The 22,371-nt window shown below is 44.9% G+C and overlaps 1 protein-coding gene across 2 annotated transcripts in view; it reads right to left on the bottom strand.

The window, feature by feature from the left end:
• The window catches only part of PLPP3 (phospholipid phosphatase 3), an 83,190-nt gene that overhangs the window by 26,734 nt on the left and 34,085 nt on the right, over nt 1-22,371 (bottom strand). For both annotated transcript variants that reach the window (XM_041770048.1, XM_041770047.1), the window contains exon 2: nt 13,982-14,139. In XM_041770048.1, coding sequence (XP_041625982.1) covers nt 13,982-14,139 — 158 coding nt within the window. The remainder of the gene's footprint in view (nt 1-13,981; nt 14,140-22,371) is intronic.

The raw sequence follows: 22,371 nt of genomic DNA, 5'->3' as shown, positions 1-22,371 counted from the left end.
AAAGGATATTTAGCAACGACATAAGGGAATGTTCTTATATGTAAATGCACGCTGTAATCTAGAAAATCTCAATTTTCTATTTGAAAAATATACGGACAGAAATATTCATGGGAGGAAACATCAGAGGGCTAACATGGTCATTTTCTCCTTTTTAAAAAAGTCCCACATGGCCAAATAGTACCTTTGTAACAACAAAAATATACAATCGAATATATTTGTTTGTAAATATATATAATGTTAAAAATATATATAAATATTCTATATAATAGTTCAACGTATTTTTTTAAACCAAGAAAGAGACAAATAAAGATCCAGATATAGAGGGACACCTGGGTGGCTCAGTGGTTGGGCATCTGCCTTCAGCCCAGGGTGTGATCCTGGAGTCCCAGGATCGAGTCCCACATCGGGCTCCCTGCAAGGAGCCTGCTTCTCCCTCTGCCTATGTCTCTGCCTCTCTCTCGGTCTCTCATGAAAAAATAAATAAAATCTTAAAAAAAATCCAGATACAGAAAAATATTAGATGAACTTCAATCAAGGACATGGTTAAGCGTGGCCAGGACGTCAGAGGATCTGAGCCAATCTCAGGGTTCTGGGCTTCAGAGTCAGGAATCACCAGCCTTGTGTTAATACTGAGCCATGGTGGGGGTTTCTGTAGGAGGGTGAATGCCTAAGACTATGTTTTGGGTTTTAGTCCCAGCTCTGCCACCTGTGCGGTGTCCCTCAGCCATGATGAGCTCTCCAAGCTTATTTCCTTCTCCACAAAAGGAGGCTGCACCCCCTGTGGAGTCGTTGGCTTAAATCTGGTAACATGGATGGGAAATGGCCTGGGTCATAGAAAGTGATTCTTTCATTTTCTTTCTTAGAAAAATGCTGTGATGAGGACACTAGCCTACAAACCACAGAACTTTTAGCACAATGCCCTCCAGTGTGCAACTTTCCAAATCTGCGGGCATCATCTCCCATCTCCTCTAGCCTAAAGGACAGCCAGTGAGTCTCGGGCTTTCCTACCCTTCCTCCAGCCCAAGGTGTTCACTCCTAACACTTAAGGGAGGTTTCTCACTCCTGGGAAAAGAAAAGCCACCAGTTACTGATTACCCACTGCATCCCAGGTGGTGTCCCGTGGGCTTTATTTCATGAAATCCTGACAACGACCATGAGAGAAGTATGGCTAAAGCTCAGCCAGGGGAAGCAGCTCAACACAAACTGCCCTTGTTTTACATTAAGAACGGGAGCCCCACTTGTCCTCCGTAAGGCAAATGCCTGTGATACCTACACAGCAGAGGACCGATTCCGCTTTGGTCATGCCCAACTACACAGCCGGCTGCTCTGGTCTTAACTCCACAGCACAGCCCCGGCCACTTCCTGACTGTAACCACAGTCCAGGGATAGCCACGTTCAACTTATCACGCAACACAAACCTCCTTTAACAGCTCCTCACAGGGCAGAACGATGAGCCACACTTGCTTTCAGGGAGTACAGAGCGTGTTCACAACCACAAGGGAAGCAATAGACTGACATATCTGGCACTCCTTTTCAAAGTCTCCCATTACTTTTTTTTTCAGCTGGGGAAGGGGTCAAGGCATGGGGTCTGATCCAAGTTCTCAAGGGCTCCTAACTCTGAGGGGTCGCTGGGATGGCCAGGGGGAAGGGAGATGCCAACTGGGCCCAGGGGCCAACAGGTGTGGCAGTGAGAAGAGCCACTGGCCCTGCTACTGTTTGTGCAGCGATTCTGTGTTTATAAAGATTGATTATTTCTAAGTTGCTACACTTTGGTTCCCAGATCACGCTGATTGTGATTCTCCACTAGAGAGAGATGGTCAGAGGTCAGTTCAGTGCAAAATCCTGGCTTAGCTCTCCTCTGGAAGAGCAGGATTAATACCTTACCTGGCAGACGTGCTCAGAGACTACTGGCTGAATGAGGGAATGAAAGGGAGCAGGACCATAGTCTTCACGTTGTTTTATTACAAAACTGGAAATATCCCCTAAATATTACCAAAAGTCCTCCAATAACATGTTGCAGAGATTAAAACTTGAGAAGCATAGCAAGTCAGAAATGAAAGGGTCCAATTATACATGGAAGAAACTGAGGTCCAAATTAACTCGCAACGAAAGACTGCACCCAGGTGTTCTAGCTCCCCACCCAGCATTCTTTCCTACCATTCCTGGTCTAATTCCCCTTTGAACCTGTTTATACTCTTACCCTGTGTAACCTTACAGGCTAACAGCTTCCAGATGTTCACTACCACCATCATGCCCTTTCTTCTTTATTTATAAATCATACTCGCATGGCTTTGGATGCAAGGCAAGGAACACTCATTGAGGTGTCAGTGGCCAGGGTTCAAGTCCCTACTCATTGAGTGAATTTGAGATAAGCCAGTGTCTCCATCTACAAAATGAGGGTGCTAGACTCCTTCATTTATCACTACATAATTACAATGACATTTATTTTCAACTCTCCTGCGCTACTTCCACCACTAGCCTTCCAACCAAGCAAAGGTAATGAGCAATAGCAGAGGAAAGTACTTCCTCTGAGATGATGCCAAGGGCATGGGGCAGAACCAAGGTCCTTGGATGGTTCCTGAGATCCTCGAACCACACCACTGCCACAAATTAAGAAACTCTACACTGGCTTGGTTTAAGCCTGACTTCCTATTTGATGCTGAAAAAGAACACGTGGCTTTTCACTGCAAATCAGCATCTCATACATGAATTTACTGATTAATCTCAGGCAAGTCACCTCTGGGCTCCAGCCACCTTAGGGAGAAAGGATTTGGTTACAACCCAAGGGCTCCTTTACAGCCCTAACATCCCTTCATCCTAAAACTTCGGTTTCAGTCCCACAGGCATGCACACAGCAAACTGCCAGTTAAAATGCCTCCTCCTCTCACAAAAGGCGAAAGCGGTAAAGGAGGCATTTCATGGCACCTCAAATTCCTAATAACAAAGCTATTAAGAGCAGCAACCTTGTACATTTCTTTCATACTTTACGGTTCCATTTGACCTGTGACTCTATGAAGAACCGATACCCACTGTACAGCTGAGGATGGTAAGGCACTGAGGGATAGGTACTTGCCTGAGGAGCTGAGGCTTCTAAGTGACAGAGCTAAAAGTAGAGCCCAGATATGCGGACTTCTAAGCCTCACAACAGACTACATGGACAGAATTTTTTTGTTAAAGATCTTCCCTGGCTTACGATGGTGTTACCTCCTGATAACGCATCCTAAGTGGAAAATATCGTTAATTCAAAAATGCATCGAATACACCTGACCTACTACTGAACATCATAGCTTCGCCTAGCCTACCTTATACATGCTCAACACACTTATGTTAGCCTACAGTTGGGCACCATCAATGGCCACAAAGCCTATTTTATAAGTAATTGTAGAAGAGCTCATGTAATTTATTGACTACCACACCGAAGGTGAGAATGGTTGCATGGGTACAGAATGGTGTAAGCATATGGGCTGTCTACCCTCGTCATCACAGGGCTTGACTGGCAGCCGTGGCTCACTGCTGCTGTCGCCCAGCATCACGAGAAAGCACTATACTGCACATCGTTAGCCCAGGGGAAAAAAAAATCAAAATTCAAAATCAAACTATGACTTCTACTGAATGTGTATTGCTTGTGCACCACCCTAAAGTCGAAAAATCTGTCAAAGCACCAGAAGTTGGGGATCAGCCGTACTTCTATCATTATTAAAAACGATTTCCACCCCAGAATAGCAAATGCATATTTTCAAGGACAGGGCCAGGCTGAAGCCATTTAGCAGACACATGACTCCAGGACCACATGGCTTCTGGGGCAGCCCTGACAGATCTTGCAGTTAATGAGCAACAAATTATGTATTTTCTCTATCCCCTCGTACAGAAGGGTCGGGGAGTCGACAACACAGCCATAAATCATCATTATGAACCAGCCGGACTTGGCTTCTTGTAATCCTAACCCTTAAAAGACCATTGAATGAAATTCGGGCTGGGACAGGCAGTCCGAATACCTCACCTCTGCCGAAGAGGCGAAGGCTTAAATTGTTCTCTGACACGCTACACACCTAACTCTGGAGTTCCAGATTTACTGCTTTCGGACCTTATTCATTACTCACAATGTTTTTATTCCTAGGTAATAAAATAAGCTCTTCCCTCCCCCTACAAAGGCTCGGTCCCCACCCCCGACTCCAGCCCCTGGAGCCCTCATTTCTGCTTCAGTCAGCAAGGTTGTGATATGCCCAGAAGAATGCCTTCAATGTTGATCCCTTTCTGAAGCAGCAAGCAGCAGATTCAGAGGGGAATGGCAAGCTGCCAGGCAGCAGAGGAGACTTCTCCCCTACCTGCCTTTTAAAGCACTTGGCACAGAACCTGGAAACTAATAAAGCAGGAAAGCATTGCAATTAAGCTACAAGGGGACAGAAAGAGATCATTCCCTGCCTGAGAACGGTAACAGTTTGTCCCCAGCTCCAGGACAGCTCCTCTCTGTCTATCCTTTCTGGCGTAAAAGAGCTCCACTGCACACACGTTCACAAATACCAATGTGTTCCGCAGAGGAACTTTGGAGAACATTGACTTTTTGGAAAGGAGGGAGGACAGGGTGGTCAAAGAGGCACTGACTTTGGAGCCAGATAAAGCTCGGTCTGAACCCCATCTCTTACCTTAGTCAAGGGACTTCACCTCTCTGGCCTTAGGTCTCCTCATCTATAAAAGCAAGATTAATGACATCTCCCTGGTAGGATCGCCAAGGGATACCACAGGTGATATGTCCCATGCCTGGCACCTAGAAGCAGAGCCCTCCAAAAGTTAGTTTCTTCCCCCCCCTCTTTCCCTTAGAGAAGAGGAAAGAAAAAATTAACACCTGTTTGTAGAAAATATATTTTCTAAGATCCTCCCAAAAGCTCCTTGGAAAAGAACATTACAAATTGAAGAGTTTGGAAGCACCACCCCTCCAGAGTTGAATGAGAAAATATGTGTATGGATAGAGTAGTTCTGACCATTTCATCTATAGGATCCTTTTATCAGGGGAACAAACAGGAAAGAAGTCTAAATCCCAGGCAGCCAAGGAAAGGCTCCTGTACTGTGTGTCATTTGTCATGTTCCGCTCTTTATATAAATTATCCCAAGAAAAGTTAAGACTTTTGCGCAGTGTCCCAACAATCCCTTTTAGAGACTGCTGAGTTTGAAGAGTTGGAAGGACAAACTTCCCTATTTTCTGATCTGCTTGAATAATATTTGTGTAGTACTTTACACCTTACAACTCATTTTTCACATCTACTACATTATCTGCTTCTTAAAATGCCCTATGAATTACGAAATTATTATCACCACTTTCTAGGTTAAGTATGAGGAAGGCCAGAGAACCATCCTTGGTCAGAAATTCGGTGAAGGCAGGGCTGTTCTGGCAGCCTGGACTTTGTTCTGCTTCTTGTACCCTGTCCCACAGCATCAAGCCGGCTCTCTCTTAGAAGTCCTAACAGGCAGCAGGATCTGTGAGGCCAGTGAGACGGATGCTCCTAGAGCACCTGGTAAGGTGGCATATTCTTGGCAGGCATTTGCACACCTCAGATCCTGGTGCCAAGCTGTTCTTCTGCATCTCCATTTATCCATTTATGCGGACTAATGAACTTCTTGCTGTCCAGAATAGATTCAGCCAACACACACTGGATGATGGACAATAAAGGAGGGAGAATCATTTTTCTCGGTCCCAAGCGAAAGGAAAAATGTAATGTATCTGGGTCCTGCTTCTAAGGATGGAGACAGAGTATATTTTCTTTGAAGCTGGATGGTCCATCTAGGACAAGAGAATGCAGTATCTTTAGTGACTAGAAATAATTGATGAGAAATTTAATCTTTGCTGCTTGTCCCGCTTGGTTGTCTTCAGCCTCTTGGCAGGAGATCAGTGCCTTGCAGACTGGGAGAGGCCATGAGGACAGAGCTCTATCCAAGGCCACCAGTGGAGTTCCTGGCTCTGTGGATAAGTCAAAACTCCAATATCGAGAATATAGGCAGCAAAGAGGCTAGAGAGAACCTGGTCATGGCTGAAATGAGTGGTGGTAACTGCCTAAAGCCCATAAGCTTTATGAAGAAGGCAGTCTGAAGCATGAAACATCATTATTTCCCCAAACATCGGGGACTCGCAGCCACAGGACTCCTAGAGGACTAGCTCTGTCTGTCTGTGCAAGGGTCTCCTCAATGTATTTTCTGCAGTACTGCCTGCTGCCCATCTCTTACTCTTGACACTGAGTTCCCTAAACTGCCTGAATATCACATCACTGTGCTTTTCTTCCTATTTCTCAAACACCTTTCTCCTTCCAGTGGACCCCCTTCAGAGTTCTACCAAGATAAATGTGAGTCTTCCTGGGGATGAAGTCTTGCCTTTCTGGTGTGATCTCTGCTGCTTCAACAGTCTGAATTATTACCTCTGTGAAGATGACCACCCATCTTCTCAGAATGGGGCATCTCTCTCTCTCTTTCTCGCGCTCTCTCTCTCTCTCATTTCAACTTACCCCTTATTCCAATCAGTCATCTTCCCATCTTCTGTCAAGTTTCCTAACTAGCTATCAACCAGTGACACTAGCATGTCAACCTAACCCAGTCTCAGACCATACTCATCCCAACTTCTGTCTCAAACCTCACCACTCTTCCCTTCATCTCTGTTCGAGTCACCACCATAGAGCTGCAAGGACATGACCCTATGGATTCCTCGCCTCCTTATCCCACCGTCATCTAATTCTGGTCATCCTACTTCCACAAGCTGTCTGTCATCCATCTCTCCCCATCGTATCCCCTTGAATTATCCCTACCAAGATTCAGGCCTCATCCTCACCCTGGCTGCAAAATTGATGAAGCTGGCTTCACATACTTTCACCAATCTCTAGCCAATTAATCTGGGTAAAAATTCCTCACCAGTCAAGGAATTTCAGGATCTCACTGTGATCTTTTTCTCCCTTATCTCTATCTACTTCCTGATACTCTCTTTCTCTAGCCAAACAGGTTTGCTTTACATTTCCTGAAAACACTCCATTGTTTCAGCCTCTCATCCCTGAAGCAACCCCTTCTGCCTGGAAAGCCAGGCTATCCGATGATAAAAGTCCTATGCGCCCTTCAAAATAGACTCCTAGTGTCAACTCATGGACGGGGTTAAAGTTCTGGCTCTTTTAACTTATGGGTCCTAGATGACTGAGTGCTGTAACTCTCAGTTCCCTTATGTGTAAAGAGAGGATGATGCCAGTACCAAGAGCTCCAGGGCCATTGTGATAATTAACTGGACTAGTACTTGATGAATGGTGACAATGGCAATAATGATGAAATCTTCACCAATGAAAATAAAACTTCAGTGGTCTTCTGAATTCCCACAGCAGCACTTTATTTATATCTCATCCCGTCCACTGCCTTTGGTCTATTTTGTCCTTGAAGCTCTCAGCTCTGGCTCCCCTCATGTTCTCTGACCAACTTCTCAGTCTGCCTGAGAATAATCAGTCATTCTTGTGTTTAGACCATCAGCTCCCAGGGTAGTACTTGTGTCTTCTATACCAGCTGTAGGCTGAGGAATCTACCACAATGTCTGCTTGTTCTAAAGGAGGCCTCACCAAGCAGCCACCTACAGCAAGCTACTGCCTTCTGCAAAACCCACTTCATACAAAACACTACTGCACACTGCCGATCTTAGGATCCTTGCCCGTCATCTGCCCAGTGGCCTAAATGTTTTGCGCTCCTCCATACGCTGAGCTCTCCAAAGAAGCCCAGAAACTACAAGTCTTTATAGCTCATGAAATAAAGAGCACTCTGCATAGCACCTAGCACAGAACAGGCCTTCAACACATGTCAGTTCAAGCACTGGGCTTTGAAGCCCGAGAGCCCTGGGTTTTAACTCCTGCTCCCTCACCTTCACTACACAGAGAGTAACCTTGCACTAGCCACTTCTCCCTCATAAGCCTCCTCACCCTCTCTCATTTGTAAAACAAGGTAAATAATACCTACCTCATCCAATTGTTAAAGAGGATTTAAGATAAGGCATTAGTCTCCTCCCACCGCATTAGATAGCTTGTAAATGTTATCAGATTCTCTACTCCATTCCCTAATATACACTGACTCACAGAATGGATTTCTCAGCCTCCAGAGCATTATCACTTAAAATGGATAAAGTAAGAACCATTTTCATACTGGATACATTTTCCAAGTAGTCATTAAGCCCTTAGAGCTACATAGAACTGAGAGGAACTGCTGCAGCTCTTTCTTCTCCCAGGGGCTGGATGTCTTTGGGTGTGTGTGTGTGTGTGTGTGTGTGTGTGTGACCTAGATCCTAATCCCAAAGCCTGTGTTTTAAAATGGCAAATAGATGCCCCCTCCCTCCATCCCCTCGGGGATAAGAAGGTCTCAGAAGAACTCTGTGGCCATTTGATCAGGGAACGGCACAGTTGAAGGATTCATGTGGCCCCTCTCCGTGGGTGGTCCTGGTAATTGCACAGATGTAGTGGATTGTAAACTGGGGGACGGGGTCTCCTACCAAGGCACCACTGGGCCAGCCCCACTTCACTTTTTTTCAGAGTTGAAAACTGGCCTAACCTTTAATGAGGAGGTAATCTTGGGGAACCTTGTTTTCTTGGCAGTGCTCTCTCAGATAAAGGGGGCTGGGGCCGGGGGGGTTGAGGAGGAAGTAATGAAGTCCAGATGTGGGCACACTGAAGCCCGATCCTGAATAAACAAGCCTTGGAGGTATTAAGCTCTTCTTGTCTCTCCAGCAAGAAATCTGCGTGTGCTACACAGCATGGTCCCATGTGCACCATGGACCCTATTTAAGATCTTAGGGAAGCAAATGGGATACGTTTCCCTGCCGCGTAGGTCCTCTGACATCTCCTGGCCTAACGCTTTTGATTTTCTGCCCAAACTGTATGGCTTGTGATTCTTACAAATACATATTGAGCACCCCAGTCTGTGCCTTGCACTCGCAATTCAAAATCAGACCAGACAGGTCCCCGGCCCTGCTGCAGCTCACGGAGTAACTGAAAAACACATAAGCAAAAAGACAGGGCAGTTCCACACAGTAACTGCAAAGTCAGAGGTGGGCCCAGGGAAGGTAGAGCCCTTCGGAAGGTAGGGGAGGAGGCAACCAAGGAATGTTTCCTGGAGAGAGAAAGGTCTGCTGGGGTTTATTCAGTACCTACCACGGGCAAGAGGAAAAGCCTGGTCTCAGCCTTCTAGGAACCTGTTATCTGACTGGGGAGACAAGAGCCGGACACAGATCATGTTGCCAGGACAGAAGTATGGAAGGTACTATTTGTCTGCTTGAGATGAAACTAGGACAGAGGTGTACCACCGGGTCCCCAGCACCTGCTACCTCCGAGGTGCTTGATAAGTCATTGTGAAAGGCAGGCAGAAAGGCTTTACAAGGCAGCAGTGGTGCCATTATTGAGGGGGGAAAAAAAAAAAGAAAGAAAGAAAAAAGAAAAGCCTTGCCTTTGAATCAGAGGACCCCTTGTCTGGCCCTGCCACTAATTAGTTATGGGAAAGTCACTTAATATCCTTGATCCTATTGCCTTAGCTATAACAATCCACCTCCCAGAATCACCACCAGGTGCAAGTCAGGGAATGTGCACGTGACGCAGACTTTGTTGACTGTAGGACACGAGGGAAATGAAAAGGATGATTCTTGCCGATGACACACATAATGTCACTTGACATGACCTCTAGAAAAAAGGCCTACAGGGTTTGTGAGCTCCTGTCACCAATGAACAGAAAAGGTACGGTTCTTTTCCAAGGGGTGGGGCAATGAATGAGCACAAAAGTTAGGGACATGAACCTGAACCAGATGATGCTGAAGCCTGAGCTTCTTCTCTAGTTAGGAATATTTATTATGAAGTTACATTCAACAGATCTTTGAGAAGTAGAACTTATATGGCCAGAGGGAGAAGGGGATGCACCCATAACTCATCCACACTTCAACTCCTAGATATTAAGAATCTATATAAACCACTTTCAGGGGCTGACCAAGGCAAGCACTGAGCCCGTGTTTATTTGAAATGAATACTACACATTTTTTCCATATTAAAATCTTCACCCATAATACTCTTCACAGTCCAGTATAAGGCAAAGTGAGTGGAGGCTAGGTAGGGGGTGATACTTTACTGGTTCTGCTCCTAATCTCACTGCTGCTAGAGTCATTAAACCTTTACAAGGCAGGATAGGAACCACTGCTTTGTGGATTTGGAAAGAATTCCTATTATGCTATAATTCCAGAATCTGAGATACAGCTGAAAAAGAAGTCAAAACGACTAGATTTTTCCATATCTCCTGCCATAGAAAGGTGTCTGCTTTCTCCATAACTTCTGATGATCTGCATATCCACATCACATTCTAAACGGCCCCAGCACCCCACTCCTTTGTTGTGGGGACGCTCAAACCAGAGCAAGGGTATCCACATCGGGCAAGGCTTCGCTTGCTGTTTTAAACAAACTTGAGGTCGGCAGGAGAAGGCCTGAGCAGCAAGTAGCAGGATGATTAGATTTCCAGCCCGGGAGCCCCCTCCACCCTCCCTGTCATTCACGCCCTCTGATCAGAAGCAGATCCTGGATGGAGCCAGCCAGGCTCTATGACCAGTCATAATGGGAAAGTGGGAAATGTGTTGTTGTTGTTTAATTTAGGCCGTATATAGCTTTTCCAGAATCGAGTACACTACAGTGAATTACTCATTTTTCCTCTGAGGCCTCTGCTTCTGCTTATTTCCATGAGTACTCTAATATTTGACGGCAGGTAAGTGGGTAAGCAGAACTCATTATGAGCCCACATCTCACACGTGCCTCCAGTCAAAATGCAGGGGTTGCTGGATCTGGGGATGAAGTCCTCTTGCAAAGAGCACTGGAGTGAGAGTCAAGAGATCTGGGTTTTACTTAACTAACTAGAAGAAAAGAGTGGGAGATAGGATGGGTCCCAAAGCTAGAGCTCCTTTCCTGATTCAATTTTAATTAGACGTGAGGTCTTGGCAAAGTCATTTCACCACTTTTTGATTGTTTACTTATCATTTATGATGAAAACAGTGAACATTCATTGAGTATACTGTAAGTGCCAAGGGCTGGGTTACTTTACATACATCATCTCCACTTAACACATGAGCCTGCTGAAGCTCAATGGGGTTCATTAACTTGCTACACATTCCACAGCAGGAGTTCAGATATGCTCCAGGGTTTCTACCTTCAACCTCCATGCTACACTGAGACGTTTAAGATTACCTAGCTGTTGGGGTTTCTGCAAGGGTGAAATGCTTGAATGTGGTTCATAGGCTTCTATGGCACATAGGGGCACCTAACAAAGGACACCGATTATTTTGGTATTTTCTTGCCTGCTTTTCTTTCTTTTTTTCTTTTCTTTTCTTCTTTTCCTTCTTTCTTTCTTTCTTTCTTTCTTTCTTTCTTTCTTTCTTTCTCTTTCTTTTTCTTTCTTTCTCTCTCTCTCTCTCTCTCTCTTTTTTTTTTTGGGAACTATAGGAAAGCACTATCCAAACCTATTTTGCTGACATTGTATGGGATAAGGAAGCAATGCTGTGGCTCATCCTATAACCAAGGCCACGGCACATGACTATTTCAAGGAAACCTGAGAGGTCAAGGAGCATTTTAATTAAAACACCAACATGACATGAGGAGAAAAGCCAGCCAAACTAAACCCCTCAAAGCAGATTTTTCTCAGAAATGCTAGCATTTCAAGAGGAAGAAGGGGCTGGTCTTGGCCAACAGCAAGGAATGAGATGCTGATCAGGAGTTTTGCTTGAGGAAGGAAGAGCAGGCCAGAAGCACAGCTCTCAGAAGTTTCTTTAGCACCCTATGTCCACTTAGCCCAGTGCTACAAAGCTTGTTCCCACAAGTAATGGCATCTAATTCTCAGAGCAATCCCCATGAGTGAATTCAAACACAGACGAGGAAACTAAGGGCTGGAAAGAGCTGTGATTCACTCGGTTCACGTGGCTAAGGGTGCCACTGCCTCTGAATGGTCCCTCTCCACTGCGCTGTACCAGGCAAGCCCATATTAATTGCAAGTAGAGAGAGCAAAGGGCACGTGACATCCCTGTCCCTATGCTATTTTTATAACCACTCCTGAGTTATAGTCAGCTTCCTAGAAGCACTCAATGAACTGATCCTCCAAGTGTCAAAAACACCTGTTCAAACTTTAGTACAAGATACTGTAGAACTATTTGCCTTCCATTACAAACTTCTTTTCCATGGAAAGCCATTCTTCCTGGAGCACTCAGCCCCACACTGTCAATTTGGAGCAAATAGTAAAATTAGATTTTATATCTTTCAGTTTCTGAACACAAAGATCCTCAGTCCACCTTTAAGAAACTCCTAGAGTTGCCAAATGGACTGTTTTCATTTTAAAGGTTGGAAAGAATTCTACTAGGCCCCATCCCCCTTCCCAATTTCAAACTGTTGATTGTGTGCCTGGTTTACGATGTTATTAAAAAACAAAGAGGGGTCTCAGAGTTTACAACCCACCCCCAGAGTGGGGAAGTCAAAAGAAAAATTTCATGAAATGTGGTTCAGTACCATCAGCAGCTTGCATCTGATCCAGAATAGGCAAGAGTAGCCAACTGCCAAAACCTTGAGCAGTTAATTTGGATAGGACAGCCACTCTCAATTTGAAATCAAGTCTGCAAAATGGAAAAGAGGGCTTTGAAATAAGCTAGGAATAAGCTAGGCTCGAGCCCCTGTTTTTACTTGCTATAGACTTTGAGCATATCATTTAACCCCCCTTGAGCTTCTGGTTTTCCATTTGTATAATGAGGGTACTAGCACTTAACTTGCATGTAGTATTCTTAACTTCAGCTTCCTTCCTTCTTGGCTTCTAATATAGGCCAAAGATAAGCTCCTAGGTTCTGGCTAATACAAACATGACTCAAGGATCTAAGAGAAAGAATTTATGATCTTGGTGGACATGACGCCTATCCCTTATGCCCACGTGGCTGGAGTTCAAGGGCAGAGAACAAACAGAAAATTCTGGAGGTGTAGAATGGACCGCTGTGAAAATGCAGAACTCACAAATTACAAGACTGGATTCCCATCAGCTACTCTCTCCCCCAATCCCGCTGCCCCACGTGGACACATCTAAAACAGAGTGCTGACATTCCAAGTAAAGCCCAAGTGGGCCATACCCCATTTTCCATGAGGCGACCATTGCTCAAAATAACTCTGAACTTTGTCTCAAAGTCTGTGGCACATTTTTGCATCCTCAGTGAGGACTTTTCCTTTAAAGGAAGATCTGTATGTTTATACTTGCACCTGAGTAACCTGTTCAGCAACTGGGAGTTTGCAAAGAATTTCAATATTCATGACCTCTTTTACTCTTCATTGCAATACTGTGAAACAAGATGGTCATCCCTGGTTTGAAGGAGTACAGCTTGTCAGTGGAGTGCCAGGTCTAGAACTTCGGTCTCTTGATTCCAAGTGCCATTTTATTTTCACTTTGCCACCACAGCCCCTGGATGTGAGAAGTGAACGATATGCCAGAGAATACTAGTGGCATGTGCTGTTATAGCAGCACACCATGGTGTGAAGACAGCCCAGAAAATGCCTGTGATACCTGATGGCAACTCTCTCTCCTCTGGGGCTCAGCCTCATGGCTCAGAGCTGAGACTCTGGGGAAAGGGGCATCTGGGTTCAAATACTAATTCTGCTGCTCCGCAGAACTCAGTTTCTTAATTTGTGGAAGAAAGATAAGAAGAGTATCTAGAATTCACCAGATGGTTGTGAGGATCATGTATACAAAGTATGTTAGAGAGGTGCTTCACGTACTTTCATAATACTCTTAGTATAGACGTGCATATATAGATTATACTTACAGTATATACATGTATATTATTTGAAAATGCTTTTAGTAATAATACTAACCACATGAAATAAACAGTATTAATCAAATTCTACTTGATCTGCCAACCTGTGCTGGCTTGGATATTCTGAAATACGATCCAGGGGCGGTGAGCCAGGTTGAGCAAGGCAGCCCGGATGCTTACCGCGAGGATGGCGATGACAATCCCCACAGCACAGAGCACGGCATCGTTTATCGTCTCACCGATTTTCAGGGGATACTTGATGCTCTCGTCATTGCAATAAAACCCTCGGTGGTAAGGCTTGATGGTGCTTGTCTCAATGATGAGGAAGGGCAAGCCAGCTGCTCAGGATGGAACCGCCACATGGACCATGAAAAAAAAAAAAGGGAGACAAAGGGAAAAGATCAATAAAAGGAAGCAGTACTGACGGACAGCAAAGACCACTCCCAAATAACAGCATTGACAGTGACAGTAATTCTGTGCATTTGTAGCGACTTTTGGGCCACAGAGAGCACTCAGTACATGCATGCCCGATGCCTGGTTCTTCCTGGTCATCCCCAATAGGAGCACAGCATGATCCTCTAGTCTTGTCCAGGAATGCCGAGGGGGACGATGGAAGAGGCAGGCCAGGAGCCTTCCCACTATGCCACACCCCTTGCTGAAACATAAGCTTAATTTGTAATAATTATCCACAGAGCCTCAGGTCTAATGATGTCTGGTTCTCCAAGTGCGTTAGTTATAACCACTCCCTCCTTGGAGAATCTCATCCTAAGGCTCGGTTGCTTGGAGCAGGGAAGGGCCCGGGAGTCAGATAACCTGAATTTGAATCTCAGATCCACCACTTCCTAGCAATGTTCTAATTCCAGCTTCCAGAGCCTCAGTTTCCTCACAAATGAGTCATGGGGACACGGGGAGGAGAACCATACAACTTATAGCATGATGCAGCCTGGCACATCATAGCTGCTCAGTGGTGCCCTTTTCAACCTTTTTCTTCCACAAAGGGTCACTAACAAGGCTAGGCAGCTGAGTGGGGCCCTGCTGCCTGTAGCCCTGGAGCAGAGCCCAAGGGCATCTGGGAGCATCAGGCAGCTGCTGCTGGTTTATCAGGGCTAGCTCAGATGCCATTCTCTTAAAGGTCATGGCAAATGGATTCCATCACCTGCCAGGAAAAGCTCCTCCTAAGGCTGAGGCAAAAAGCGAAGGCCTACAATATCTCTTGCCTGGTCACTGCCAACAGCCTCCACATCAGTCTCCTGGCCTTCATTGCCTCACACACGTATCAACCAGTTCACTTCCTGACTGAGAGCACGTCCCTGCCTTGCTTAGGCCTCGTCAACGACTCCCCACTGTGCAAGACGAGATAAAGTCCCTAAGTATGACCTCTGGAGTTCCCCGGGGCCTGGACCTCCCCCCTCTCCTGACTCACAGTCTGCTGCCCTCCTGCACACCGCTTCCAAGGAAACAGTGCACAGGGACTCTGTCTTGGTTCACAGTCTCCTCTCAGACTGGAAGACCTCTTCTTCTTCCCCTTGCCACCCAAGGTCAACACTGAGCTGCAATGCCACTGCACAAAGTAAAAGGTGGGCCACCAAATGTTAGGACCAGGGAAGATCACGGAAACTATCTTATTAACAGCCAGCATTAACGTAACAGCCACCAGCAATGTGGAAGATGCTTTATATCCATTTTTGAGTTGAGTCTTCCAACAACCTGAAGAAGTCCTGTTAAATCATCATTTAAGCAGGCCTCATTCATCTTCAAGTGAAGAGAACAGAGACTAAAGAGAATATTTAGCTCATTCAGAGTCTCTTAGGTTATGCTCAAATGCTCGAATCCCCTAATTGAACTTTGCAAATTGGTTTCATCCAACTGTGAATTGCATTTGCTGAAAAATCCCAAGATAAGTGGTTGTTTAAAAGATAAAATTCCATTTTCATGTTTTTCAAAAAAGAATTAAATTCCCGTCATGTTGCTCGATGGCCCAGCCTACCTCCAAAAAAAAAAAAAAAATGTACCATGAACGCCACAATTTTTCAATTACTTTGGTCCAGACCAGCAGCGATAAAAAATGCTCACTTTCTAAAAAAGTGTATTTATGTATCACTGTGCATACACACATGGATTTATTTGGTTTTATTCTTTGGATTTATTTGAATTCTACGGCTATTTATTTTGTGACCCCTAACTGCTTCCTGCTAGAACAACAATTTACTTTATCAAATTCATACTGGTGCTTTGAAAAGAAAGAAACAGCAACACACCACAGCATTGTGCCTGACCTTCTCAAAGTAAACACAGAGGGGCCCTGGAAGGCAGGAACCATTAGCTCTTGAGACTGTCTCTGCAAAGGAGTGGAGTGGGCAAGGGGAGGCAGTGTGTAAACGTGGTGGGGTAGAAAGGACAAGAGTAGTCAGCTGATCTTTGGGCGAGGGGACTGGGAGAGAGAAAATATCCTATGAGCCCGAACCATCTTCGTTCTCCCACTCAACATTTTGAAATGTGGCCAAGTTGGCTATGGAAAGTAGCCGAGAAGCCAGGAGTATGATATTAATAGTCCGCTTTTAAAGTTCCACACGTCGTGATAAAACGTGGAGCTCCATGCCTGAGCCTGGCCACAGCCTCCGTGGTGCCTGGGAGCCAAAGCGTTGCTAATAAACTCAGGAAGGGAACAGACCCCAAGTGCCTTACATTTGTGCTACACTCTTAGGCCCCAGCTTCTATTTTTAATAGTGTTCACATGATAGGCCTGTAAAACATATGTTTCTAAGGACAATAAAACACATATAAAAGAGCTGTGGAGTTAGACAGAACTGGGTTAATGATCTCGATTCTGTTCCCTGCTACTTGAGCAAGTTATTTCCCATCTCCAAAACGCCCTTCTCACCTGTGCAATGGGAAGAAGGAGACCTAGCTTGGGGACTGGCTGGGACGATATGATATGCTGCTACATTAATCTATTCATTTATTCAACAAACATTTATTCAGTCTTCACTACATACACAAAGTACAAGGAATACAAAGATGGCATAAACCATGCCCTCAAGGAGCTTATAGTCTAGTATGGGAAGGTGTAATGGGAGAAAATGAGTGCAGGAAGTTGCTTAGTTAAAAGAAATCAAGCAATAGCACTGGGTCACATCAACACGGAGTCTGGCACACACTATGGACACTCAATAAATGTTAAAAGGATGAAGGGGGTGGGGACAATCCCACAGAGAAGGCTAGTAAAGAAAATCTGTTTATTCTGTTTCTTTGCCCTCTCTTAATCTGGGAGCAATCCAAATCCTTTCTTTTCCTCCTTTGCCTAAGGCTTGGGGAGTTTCCGGTTCTGATTATATGGATGATGACCACAAACAGACAAGAGGTTGGATCTGAATTATGTTCTGTTTATTTGCTTGAAAGGCATGGAGATAGCATTTGGAAAACCCAATGGCTTTTTCTGTCTCCCCTACAAACTTGTGGTATGATTGGGGGGGATGCCAGTCTAGGCTTGACTTTGCTCCAGAAGAGAGTAACCTCAGATTCCCTTCAGTTGGTTGGAAAAGCGTAAGCATTTTCTCAACAGGACAGCTAGTCCTCAAGAGACAGAGCACCATGCCTTGCCTCTCCAGGGCACAGGAAAGAAGCTGTTTTTTTTCCAGAGTGCAGTCTCCAACCTGGCACCATCTTTATTACCAACCACCATGGTCCCTGATCACTTCATTTCAAGAAAATTTTCAGTGCGAGTGCCTGGGAATCTACAGGTGACAACATCATAGTAACTGTCCTCAACAGGCTCATGGTATTTTAAGAAAATTACAAAAACAAGTGCACTAAAATATTTCTAAACATGAGGACTGACATATGTATAGAGCATAGGGAACACTAAAGATGGCCCACAGAGGGTGGGATGGGAGGCTGGAGGGAACCTTTACATGAGTAAGAGGTTTCCGGGGTCCAGGGACCAAGTACACTCAGTGTAGTTTCAGGATTTCAATAAAGCAGTCAACAAAACCAATGGCCACTACCAGAATATGATTTTTTAATTTGGCTTACAAAGCTAGAAGAGACATGTAAGTAGACGATGAAAGGAAGAAAGGGAAAGCTAACACAGACAACAACAGTAGCTAACATTTTTTAGAAGATTTGTATTTATTTATTCATGAGAGACACAGAGAGAGAGAGAGGCAGAGACACAGGCAGAGGGAGAAGCAGGCTCCCTGCTGAGCAAGGGACCTGACGCAGGATTCAATCCCAGGACCCCAGGACCATGACCTGAGCCGAAGGCAGGCGCTCAATCACTGAGCCACCCAGGAGTCCCAATAGCAGCTAACATTTACCAAACGACCATTACGTGCCCAAACTGTGCTAAGGAATCCCCCACAGAAATGTCTGCCGTCTGACAAACCCACATGTCTATTATGTTCTCAGGACTGACTGGGCCACTGTGCCGAGGGAAGTCCCAACCTCCAAGTGGTCCAAGGGCTGCTAGGAGAACAGTCATAACAACGAGCACATTCAGGCACCCTAAGATTCTGAGGGACTAAAAGTGACTTACTGGAGCCACTTGGACTTTCGGGTGCTTTCTAAAGTTGAGCAAGTCACTTAAAACAGAGCAGGAAGCCTGTATGAGTATTGATAAATTAGTTACAGCTCAGCAAATGTCATGGCCTTTGAAGAAGATGCTTTATACGGAACAGTCCAGGCAATAGCACAGGTGATTATTCACTGAATATTCACCACATTGCACACATGCGCTCAGTATCTAATTTAACCAACACTCTGAAGCCAATATCCTAGACTTTAGATTTATCTCTAATGAAAGGTGCATTACCAGCTTCTTGCAAAGCAGAACCAAAAAATATGTGTGTGTGTGTGTGTGTGTGTGTGTGTGTGTGTGTGTGTGTACATATCATCTGGTGATTCTAGACCCCAACTCAAAGAATTTCTCCTTCTTTTAATCAAGGATCAATTAACTTCCTATACCTGCAGGGACCTCTTGGGATGTGTAAGCTGCAGAGGAGGCGAAATACGAACTCAATGACAAACACTTAATGGGCAGAAAATCAAAGCATGAAGAAAGGCCCCTGTGTTGGGTTCGGGCCTTTGAAACTCCTTGGGCTTTGAAAAACTAACACTCGAGCAGGTTGGGTGGTTTGGGGGGTGGGGTGTAAAAAAACACAGGGTAAGTTTTTGTGGCCCACCCATTGATAAAGTCATGTGGGAAGTGTTACCAAAGTGACCCAGCCCCAGAGCCTTGCTCCTTTCAGCCACAGCTTCACATTTGCACAAAATTAAATACAGCCTCCTGCTCTCAAAGTGCTTTTTAGAGAGCCCGTGGTGTGCGTCAGGGAAAGAGTTGGGGTGGGAGACCGAATAAGAAATTTTCGTGCTTTGGCAGGACCCAACTCAGAGCATCAGGGAGGGGCTGCTCATGGCTCCTCTACACCAAGTCCTTCGAGAGTCTTTCCCAGAGTTGTCCAGCTTTCTACTTCATCCAAACTGTAGTTACCTTAACATAAGCAGATTCCAGAATCTGTGAGAGTAATAAATAAACGAATATCTGCGGAAAGCCTACACACCTACCCACAGAAGAACAGTGGGTGCAGAAAACGTGTGTGGGTCTCAAGCACAGACTCACTGCTCCAATCAGGCGGCGAGCAGAACCCCACAACAGGACTTTAGACATCTTACCTACAGGACAGACTCTACTGTTCTGCTCATTTTACAAATGACAGACTGAGGCTCAGAAAGTTTTGAAGCAGCTCATCCAAAGCACAAAGCTAGCAAATGATGTCAATACGGACCAGATGTTAGAAATATGGATGGAAGGCATGGGGCTTCTGATTTCAAACTTAGAGTCCAACTAGGAATTAATGTATCTGAACTTCCACGTTCTTATTTTCATTTGTATCCGACGGATAGCTGAGGCCAGAAGTTTTGTAATGTGTCCAGGGTTCTCACATGAGTCAGTTGGTCACTGGGACTTGAACCCAGGTCTGTCTGTCTTTTGGTTCATGTTTTCTTACTCCATGACCTGACCCTCCCTTTCTTTATAAATGTATTCCCTGTTAAAATATGACCAATTGCTTTTTTTTTTTTTTAAATCACTTAAGGCCAGAATGGTCAACCCAACTACTACTTAGAGGTTCAAAATACAAATATTTATGTTGCTTGTAAGTGACAGGGTTTCTATTTAAAGTAATTAATTGCTACTGGTCTTAGAAGTGTGCAAACTTTCTTTGGTTTACGATATTTGTCCAGATTTTTATACTGGATACAATCCAGAAGAGACAAAACTAAGTTTACTATGAAGGCGTTTCCCACCTTTGAAACAGGCTGCCATGAAAAACACTTGCTGTTGGCTGCTGTGAACAGGCAATATTCGGGGTCTAGGGGTTTTTCTTTGACAAACGCTCATTCTTCAAAACTAGAAAGTCTAGGTCCCTTCTTTACAAAAAGAAGGTTGTCAGCATCGAAAGCAACTCCGTGGCGGAAGAAATCGGTGGCAGATCTAGTCCTGGTGCCTGGGTCTCCTGGGCCTTGAGTGCAATTCCACAAACATGTAGGGACAGTTCGTGAGTACAGGGCACTATTGGGTGCTGGGGACACACAATATCAAGATACTGCACTGTTTCTGAGTTTCTCAACTTTGGAAAGTCTCAGGTTCCATGACAAAGGGACACCTGTCTTTAGTCTAATCGTGGGTGTAGGAAAGAACTTTGGATGGCCTTTCTTATTTGAAAGTGCTTAAAGAGAAAACATTTTACTCTCCAAAATAGCATGGGCCACCTTAAAACTCTAGGTCCTGCCCGTTTTTGGCCTTTCCAGTTGGATTTTGAAAGGGCTGTCAGATCCACCAGGGACTAAAGAACAAACCAGCCAACCGCACATGATTCAGACCTTCCACGAAGAGAGCCCCAGCCCTCTTCTGTAGCCATGATATGTCTAGTAATACACAACTACCAGAGCTAATAGGACTTACAATCCCTCTACCTCAAGTCAAACTGGGTCACCTACCTTCCTCTTTTGACCCTTATTTTTTTTTAATTTTTTTAAAAAGATTTTATTCATTTACTCATGAGACACGCAGAGAGGCAGAGACCCAGGCAGAGGGAGAAGCAGGCTCCCTGCAGGGAGCCTGATGCAAGACTTGATCCCAGGACCCCAGGATCACAACCTGAGCCAAAGATGCTCAACCACTGAGCCACCCAGGCGTCCCCTTGACCTCTCTTTTAAATAAGGATGAGAAAATTTGCATTGGGTACCTACTATGTAGGTGCCAGGAGCTCTGGATACATCAAATGATGTAACTCTCAAAACAATCCTCTAAAATAATTAATATACGACCCAAGAAGAGAGAGTCAGAGAGATGATCTATCACTGCTGCTGCTAAGAGCAGTGTAACCAGGATAGATAATAGAATACTGAGAACCTTGAAGTTCATTCAGAGATGGTGCCAGTTAGGCTTTCTTGCTAAGTACACGCAGCAACCAGGTCTATGCAGATATTAGCAAAGCTACAAAGCTCTGGGAAAAGTGTACGCGGACCTTGAACAAGGATAAAAAGCAAGGCTCCTCCTTAGATGATGAGATGGATTTATATAGATCCAGCTACTCTCCTGCCTCAGTCTCCCTGATGACCCAAATGTTGTTTATTTCCAATACGGCAGCCCAAAGCTAGGATGCAAGAAACCCAATGTGTGCATTGGGTTTTATAGCCCTTACATAAATAATCACATTCAATTTTCCTAACAACTCCATGGAATGTCTTAATATCTAGATTGAAGTGCCACTGGCAAACTCCTCTATCTGTCTTTCAAGACATAAATATCTCATACAAAGGACTCACTGAGCCATGTTAGCCACTCTGGCAGAGCTACTTTTTTTGACTTATCCATGAACTTCAGCATCAGGGAGATAGGATTATATGTCCTACTTCTATCACCTGCCACGCTTACTGTATGACCTTAGGCAAGTCACCTTACCTCTCTGAGTTTCATCAACGTACAACAGGACTTTGTACAGTAATTCCCAAGGTACAGAGTTGATTGTGAGTGAGACACAGTTTATAAAATACCCAATTGCCTGGCTCCGTAAATATTAGCTCCTGCTCCTGTATGTGACAGGAAGCCACTGAAAGCTTTTAAGCAGGTATAAGATGTGATGAGAGTTCGGTCAAAAGCTCACTCAAGCAGCTGAGGCCTGCCAACTCCTTCCCAAATGCAATCTGATCCCACGGGGGAAGCACGCTCATAAAATCCTATAATTCGAGGGACTTCTTGGGATTGTATAAATAGAAGGGGCTTCAACAGTGGTTAGCAGGACCTGGCACCCTGCGTAGAGAAGAAATATCATGGCAGGAATCCTGCCATGCATTGTCAAAAGATCATATAAGGCTGATGGGAGGTAAGTCTGTAAGGGGGAACAATTTTTTCTTTTCATTTTCCCAAAGAGTTAAACATACATCCGTCAGCGTGCATGGTCCACTCAAGCTATGCCGCCCAGGTGTACACAAACACCACATTCACATGGCGGTAAAATAAACAACACGTGGACGGGCAGGACATCAGATACCAGGGAAGGCCAAAGTTC

The sequence above is a fragment of the Vulpes lagopus genome, chromosome 10 (assembly GCF_018345385.1).
Source record: "Vulpes lagopus strain Blue_001 chromosome 10, ASM1834538v1, whole genome shotgun sequence".
Taxonomy (NCBI): Eukaryota; Metazoa; Chordata; class Mammalia; order Carnivora; family Canidae; genus Vulpes; species Vulpes lagopus.
This window is presented reverse-complemented; position numbering and strand designations above follow the sequence as displayed.